This window comes from Mizuhopecten yessoensis, unplaced genomic scaffold, assembly GCF_002113885.1.
Source record: "Mizuhopecten yessoensis strain PY_sf001 unplaced genomic scaffold, ASM211388v2 scaffold6779, whole genome shotgun sequence".
Lineage (NCBI taxonomy): Eukaryota > Metazoa > Mollusca > Bivalvia > Pectinida > Pectinidae > Mizuhopecten > Mizuhopecten yessoensis.
Genome location: NW_018406720.1, coordinates 932,506 through 940,696, shown reverse-complemented (window position 1 = coordinate 940,696; position 8,191 = coordinate 932,506). Strand labels below are relative to the sequence as shown.

Here is an 8,191-nt window from a genome sequence, read left to right as displayed (position 1 = left end):
ATGCTTTGAGTGGTATAATTCTATTTTGTTAATGCTTTGAGTGGTATAATTATATTTTGTTAATGCTTTGAGTGGTATAATTATATTTTGTTGATGCTTTGAGTGTTATAATTATATTTTGTTGATGCTTTGAGTGTTATAATTCTATTTTGTTGATGATTTGAGTGGTATAATTCTATTTTGTTAATGCTTTGCTATGAATTGGATTCAAAAACTGCGACGCATTGCATATTGGAGAGCAATAATTTTATTATAAACAATATGATAACAATATAAAACATATTTCAATAAACAAGTAAACAATAAATATATCGGAGGTCAAAAAATAAAAATGTCTCAAATATAAATATGAAATATGCATAGTGTAAGTGACGTAGATGTTAATGGTAATTGCATCTTGAAACAGATAATAACATAGGTGTGTTCGTTAGTTAGATACTTTAAAAAATGCTGAAAACGCTCTACTCATCATAAAAGGTCAGAAATGTACGTATTAGTGGCTATGTGATATATTTTAATACGGCGAAACTGCAACTAATAATGCTTTTGCAAATCAGAGGAAATAATAACAATGATTGGAATTATCAGAAACCAAGGAACAAATTGGAATCCTACTTCACTAAATTCCGCGATATTTAAGTGTTACTTTTATTGTTTGATCTCATAATAGTTTCAGAAAATCCAAAAACTAGAATTCATTTAGTGTTTGATGTAGTTTTTGCCTTGTAGTTTATTGGCAAATTGATTATTTATTTTAGTCAGAGTCATTTTCAATTACACTTTCCTATACTCGTGCACGCTACAGTAGGGGCTATTCATTCAGCTGCAATCGATACACAATTGAATACCCGGATGTCAATAAATTGTTTTCAAAAGTGAAAATCAAAATTCATCGCAATGCTCATACTTCTTTCGAAATTTGGTGTGTGTATTAATTTTTAGAAGACGTGTGTTTTGTAAATGAAATATGAACATTCGGTTGATCAACGTGTTCATAATTCTTTGAGAAGTTTTGAATAAAGAGTGTTTATAGGACACTTCCCTTTGTACAGTTCTACTTCCGGTACACTTCAGAAACGTATTTAAATTCTATTGACCTTAAGTATCACAGAAGTATCTTATATGTATTAGATGACAATATTATGCAGTTAAATATTTAGTTTTTTGATTTTCTGCGAATTATGAAATTAAAAAAGTGATTTTTCTCCCTTCAAATTTTGAGCGATCATTATTTTGACATCAGTGTGACGTAATATTATTGTAGTAACAATATTCTCACAGTATTGCTATAGTTAATAATCAACGATGTATTTACAGTTTCCTAATCCTCAAATATATCACAATTCTCAAATGACAGATGCTTCACATGAACATTAATGAATATCCAGCACAAATGACTTTAAAAGCACTTCCGATGAACAATTCCTGGCCCACATTCGTCATATTCCTGTTTTAAGATCCACATCTGTTGGAATGAAGACAGAGATCCTATAATAGACCCACCCATCCACACGGAGTACTTCCTCTCTGGTGGGGCGATTACCTTGACCTTCATGCTGCTTGGAATCATTGCGTCCATTTCCTTTTTCAGTCGGTCAGAAATACCTATGAAATGAAAAACACTTTCATTAACTAATGAACGAATGCTTTAAGAAATAACAAATATGAAGATGTTAAAACACCCAAACCCTCGTACATAAATTAATTATTGCCGATCATATAAACATACAAACCTGGAAACATCGTACTTCCGCCGGATACGACGACATTGCTGTACATGTTACGTCGAATGTCGACATCGCATGCCATGATTGAATTGTGGAGAAGTTCGTGAATTCCTGCTGATTCCATTCCTAGAATTGTAATAATTCTACATCAACACATGTGTTAGGAAGATAATTTAAGCCTCAAAAGTTCTGTTTTAATGTGTAGGAACCTTTCATATTCTAGCAGTAAGTTAATTCTAACATAGAAAAAAAAAAAAAAAAAATGCTTGTGTACTACTTTTATCGTTCGACTTTCATAAGTTTTCAATTATACTCCATTAGAGACATTTTTGTTTAAGGCAAAATGTGGTTTACTGAATTCACTGATAAAGTGTTCTTTAAAGTTTAGCTCCTTAATCCGTTTTTAAAATTGAAGAAAAATAAAGAAATATCTAAGCATTACCATTTCGTAAACGAGAAAATAATTAGACTTGAAATATGGCTATTAAGATTCTTATTTATAAAACCTGAACAGCACACAATAACACTTTCCTGTACTCCGGGTAAGGTTAGGAGTAATGAGAAAATGACTAAATTATAATTATCCAGATCTGCACACACATTTCCTTTACAGTAACATGACTGGTGATGACCTTAATGAATAAACACCCTCTAAACCTCCCTATGAATAAATAACCTCTAAACCTACCTATGAATGAATAACCTCTAAACCTACCTATGAATTAATAACCTCTAAACCTACCTATGAATAAATAACCTCTAGACCTACCTATGAGTGAAGGCTGGAAGAGTACTTCCGGGCACCGGAACCTCTCGTTACCAATAGTGATAAGTTGGCCGTCAGGTAGCTCGTAAGTCTTCTCTATTGTTGACGAGCTTGATGCAGAATCCATTTCTCTTTCAAAATCCAATGCCACGTAGGACAATTTTTCTTTTATATCTCGAACAACCTCTTGTTCCGCTGAAATTTAGATAGGTATTTAGGCTCACAGTTCCTTGACAATCAGTAGGCTATAGTGAATTTCGTATTTATAAACTCCTTTCAGATTTATAAACGCTGTTTACACAAGGTTTGCCTGTATGTTGGTATGTGAACCAGGAACACTGTTCCAAGATCCTGTTTCAGGTATATCTATAATTTATTTGATTTTTTTTTATGTTGATAATAAATTATGTGCATGTAATTCTATAAAATAAACATTGTAAAACGAAACGTGTTTTATTTCATATAATTTATCAACATTTATTAATAATGTTTAGAAAATTACACCAACCTGATGTTATGAAGTTGTATCCCCTCTCGTGGAGGATCCTCTGGAGGTAGGCTGTGAGATCACGACCTGCCAGGTCAACACGTTTGATGGCGTGAGGGAGAGAGTAGCCCTCGTATATAGGTACAACGTGTGACACGCCATCCCCGGCATCAAACACGATGCCCGTGGTCCGTCCGGAGGCGTACCAAGACAGCACAGCCTGTATCGCCACGTAGAAGGCGGGCGTGTTAAATGTCTCAAACATGATCTACAAAAGAAATGATTGAGAGTTATATGACAAAATGCAATGATTGAAAACAATATGATGTAAACATTTCCTTATTGAAAATATTACTGTTGTAAGATGCATACATCGTTTGGTTTCGTTTTATAATATTTTAACGCTGTGGTTTATTTATTTCTATTTTTTTCTATTTCTTTTTTTCACTTATTTACCTGTATCATTTTTGCTCTATTTTTCAATAATTTACCTGTATCATTTTTTCTCTGTTGGCCTTAGGATTTAGTGGCGCCTCTGTCAACATGACTGGATGTTCCTCGGGAGCCACACGCAGCTCGTTATAGAGGGTATGATGCCAGATCTTCTCCATGTCGTCCCAGTTGGTGACGATACCGTGTTCCACCGGGTAATTTAGAGACAGAATCTCACGTTTGTTCTGAGCCTCGTCCCCAATATAACAGTCTTTATTACCCATGCCCGGCATTATCATCTGAAATAGACATTTATACAAATAAGGTACAAATGAACTAAGGGTGTAAGTTTTTCACTGCAACCGACATACACTGGTGCATTAATTGTCCGTACTGGAGGCCAAAAAGTGTCAAATAGAAGCTAAATACACGTGTAAACAGGAGGGAAAGAACGATGGTCAACGCTTAACTCCTCATGATTAGTCGTTGTTGTATTCGTTAGGAAATAGTTCCTATAAGGTTAAAATAATCATTTCAATATGTTAATCGCAATGTTACACGCTCTGGCATCGCACTACTAGCGTTTCAGCAAGCGTCAAATAAGATAGAGATCCACAATAAATCTTAATATTATGATCCTTATTTGTTATCAAATTTGCCCTAACATCTCAAAATTTAATTGAATGTTTTGCTAAAGAATTTTTGTAAAAAAGAGTTTTACAACTTACATCGTATTGTGGTCGTCCAGTAATGGCGGGAAATACAGCATGTGGCGCATCATCTCCGGCAAATCCCGCCTTACACATTCCACTTCCGTTGTCAATGACAACAGCGGTGAAATCATCCTCAAAAACAGACATTTTCTTTGGTTTTCAAACTCGTGTCAAAAAATCTGAAGGCAAGAAATAATTCCAATACTTGGTTTAGCATAAAATGTATTAGACAAAATTGTTATTTTAACAAAATGTTCTTACACCATTTCAATATACATTTTTTTTCTTTTTTCTATGTTAATTTAAAGTTAATATTGCGTCCAAAAAGAGTTTATTAACATCACACTCGGTGAGTCTATGTCTTATATAGTATCTGTACTGATTAAACAAACCTTATTTCGGCTACTGTTTTTCCATATTTGGAATGACGTGAGTTTACCAGCCCTTAATAGGGAACGCTGACGCTGACACAAGTTACATGATCATTATCGACGCCCTTTCCCTATGTAAATAAATATCATATATATATACAATGAAATGTGTTCATTAGTGGCCTTTTTGTTTTTAACTTTCTCTGTGTCAAGATACAGATAATTAAGATTCATTTGGTTTAATAGTTTTTATAATAATGCAAAATTCTACCGTGTAAGTAAAGGATTATATTCAAATGTACAATGTCCTCCTTGTCGTGTAGAAGTGGTGTGTATGTGTGTTGTTGTTTAATTGTTTAATTTATGTACACTGTCCTCCTTGTCGTGTAGAAGTGGTGTGTATGTGTGTTGTTGTTTAATTGTTTAATTTATGTACAATGTCCTCCTTGTCGTGTAGAAGTGGTGTGTATGTGTGTTGTTGTTTAATTGTTTAATTTATGTACACTGTCCTCCTTGTCGTGTAGAAGTGGTGTGTATGTGTGTTGTTGTTTAATTGTTTAATTTATGTACAATGTCCTCCTTGTCGTGTAGAAGTGGTGTGTATGTGTGTTGTTGTTTAATTGTTTAATTTATGTACAATGTCCTCCTTGTCGTGTAGAAGTGGTGTGTATGTGTGTTGTTGTTTAATTGTTTAATTTATGTACAATGTCCTCCTTGTCGTGTAGAAGTGGTGTGTATGTGTGTTGTTGTTTAATTGTTTAATTTATGTACAATGTCCTCCTTGTCGTGTAGAAGTGGTGTGTATGTGTGTTGTTGTTTAATTGTTTAATTTATGTACACTGTCCTCCTTGTCGTGTAGAAGTGGTGTGTATGTGTGTTGTTGTTTAATTGTTTAATTTATGTACAATGTCCTCCTTGTCGTGTAGAAGTGGTGTGTATGTGTGTTGTTGTTTAATTGTTTAATTTATGTACAATGTCCTCCTTGTCGTGTAGAAGTGGTGTGTATGTGTGTTGTTGTTTAATTGTTTAATTTATGTACAATGTCCTCCTTGTCGTGTAGAAGTGGTGTGTATGTGTGTTGTTGTTTAATTGTTTAATTTATGTACAATGTCCTCCTTGTCGTGTAGAAGTGGTGTGTATGTGTGTTGTTGTTTAATTGTTTAATTTATGTACAATGTCCTCCTTGTCGTGTAGAAGTGGTGTGTATGTGTGTTGTTGTTTAATTGTTTAATTTATGTACAATGTCCTCCTTGTCGTGTAGAAGTGGTGTGTATGTGTGTTGTTGTTTAATTGTTTAATTTATGTACAATGTCCTCCTTGTCGTGTAGAAGTGGTGTGTATGTGTGTTGTTGTTTAATTGTTTAATTTATGTACAATGTCCTCCTTGTCGTGTAGAAGTGGTGTGTATGTGTGTTGTTGTTTAATTGTTTAATTTATGTACAATGTCCTCCTTGTCGTGTAGAAGTGGTGTGTATGTGTGTTGTTGTTTAATTGTTTAATTTATGTACAATGTCCTCCTTGTCGTGTAGAAGTGGTGTGTATGTGTGTTGTTGTTTAATTGTTTAATTTATGTACAATGTCCTCCTTGTCGTGTAGAAGTGGTGTGTATGTGTGTTGTTGTTTAATTGTTTAATTTATGTACAATGTCCTCCTTGTCGTGTAGAAGTGGTGTGTATGTGTGTTGTTGTTTAATTGTTTAATTTATGTACAATGTCCTCCTTGTCGTGTAGAAGTGGTGTGTATGTGTGTTGTTGTTTAATTGTTTAATTTATGTACAATGTCCTCCTTGTCGTGTAGAAGTGGTGTGTATGTGTGTTGTTGTTTAATTGTTTAATTTATGTACAATGTCCTCCTTGTCGTGTAGAAGTGGTGTGTATGTGTGTTGTTGTTTAATTGTTTAATTTATGTACAATGTCCTCCTTGTCGTGTAGAAGTGGTGTGTATGTGTGTTGTTGTTTAATTGTTTAATTTATGTACAATGTCCTCCTTGTCGTGTAGAAGTGGTGTGTATGTGTGTTGTTGTTTAATTGTTTAATTTATGTACAATGTCCTCCTTGTCGTGTAGAAGTGGTGTGTATGTGTGTTGTTGTTTAATTGTTTAATTTATGTACAATGTCCTCCTTGTCGTGTAGAAGTGGTGTGTATGTGTGTTGTTGTTTAATTGTTTAATTTATGTACAATGTCCTCCTTGTCGTGTAGAAGTGGTGTGTATGTGTGTTGTTGTTTAATTGTTTAATTTATGTACAATGTCCTCCTTGTCGTGTAGAAGTGGTGTGTATGTGTGTTGTTGTTTAATTGTTTAATTTATGTACAATGTCCTCCTTGTCGTGTAGAAGTGGTGTGTATGTGTGTTGTTGTTTAATTGTTTAATTTATGTACAATGTCCTCCTTGTCGTGTAGAAGTGGTGTGTATGTGTGTTGTTGTTTAATTGTTTAATTTATGTACAATGTCCTCCTTGTCGTGTAGAAGTGGTGTGTATGTGTGTTGTTGTTTAATTGTTTAATTGATGTACAATGTCCTCCTTGTCGTGTAGAAGCGGTGTGTATGTGTGTTGTTGTTTAATTGTTTACTTTATGTACAAAGACCTCCTTGTCGTGTAGAGGTGGTGTGCATGTGTGCTGTTGTTTAATTGTTTAATTTATGTTGCACTGTATATATGCACAACTGATGAGCTGTTAAGCTTTAGGAAATGAAAGAACTTGAGTTTGAATCGAGGTGATCATCGTTCAATTAAAATAACTAAAATTTCTTTACTGATATGATGAAAGATAACATTTTCTATTTATGCATGTATTGTCTGTAAATAGCGAATGTATGCATGAGGGTATTGGCTTTTGTTTTCTATGGGTAGTTTTTGTTCGAGTTTTTTAACATCAAGCATGTAAATGTAAATAGAACAGACTCTACAAACCAGTTCATTCCAAGTAGAAATATAAAATGTCATAATAACATTGCTTTATAATTCGAATATTCATATTAGTAATTCGTATGGGCACATTGCACAATATATAATAATATCAGTAAGATGTATTGATCTGTTGAGTTAACGGAATGATATGGTAAATAGATGCTTTGGAAATCTACCAAAACGGTTGAAATCACGGTAAGACCAGCCTGGAGTGTTAGCAATTATTTATCGAGATAGCGTTTTATAAACAGATGTGTGTAAATCGTGTCATTGATGATGATTAAGATATTGTAATTCGACACATGTGAGTGGGACTTTATGGTTAAAACTTTAAAAACATTTGGATTTAATAACTCTTTCATCTCATGGATAAACACTTTGTATTCAAATAGTTCTAGTTGTATGTTAAACAATGGGTGGAAATCAAAAATTTTTAAAATAGAAAGAGGCATAAGGCAGGGTTGTCCGGCCTCGGCTTTAATTTTCGTAGCCATAGTTGAAATCCTAGCCCTTAATATCCGCAATAACAACAATTTAAGAGGGATAAAAGTAAAGGGGTTTTTGAAAGAACAAAAAATAAGCCAGTTAGCAGATGACACCACCCTGTTTATAAGTTCACCACACCACATACCAATAGCGTTGCAAATAGTATTAGAATTTGGGGAGGTATCAGGCTTAAAATTAAATAGAAACAAAACTGATGGTCTTTGGATTGGAAAACTAAAAAATTCTAAAAGAAAGATAGGCGGAATAAACTGGCCAGAAGAACCAATAAAGTCACTAGGG

The 8,191-nt window shown here is 33.8% G+C and overlaps 1 protein-coding gene across 1 annotated transcript in view; it reads right to left on the bottom strand.

Annotated features, from left to right (window-relative positions):
* Nucleotides 1–5,098, bottom strand: part of LOC110452638 (actin, plasmodial isoform-like) — a 16,536-nt gene extending 11,438 nt beyond the window's left edge. The window contains exons 1-6 of the mRNA XM_021501271.1: nt 4,518–5,098; nt 4,141–4,304; nt 3,472–3,711; nt 3,002–3,248; nt 2,497–2,688; nt 1,791–1,853 (exon numbers count right to left, since the gene is read on the bottom strand). Coding sequence (XP_021356946.1) covers nt 1,791–1,853; nt 2,497–2,688; nt 3,002–3,248; nt 3,472–3,711; nt 4,141–4,272 — 874 coding nt within the window. The 5' untranslated portion in view covers nt 4,273–4,304; nt 4,518–5,098. The remainder of the gene's footprint in view (nt 1–1,790; nt 1,854–2,496; nt 2,689–3,001; nt 3,249–3,471; nt 3,712–4,140; nt 4,305–4,517) is intronic.
* Nucleotides 5,099–8,191: the final 3,093 nt, after the last annotated feature.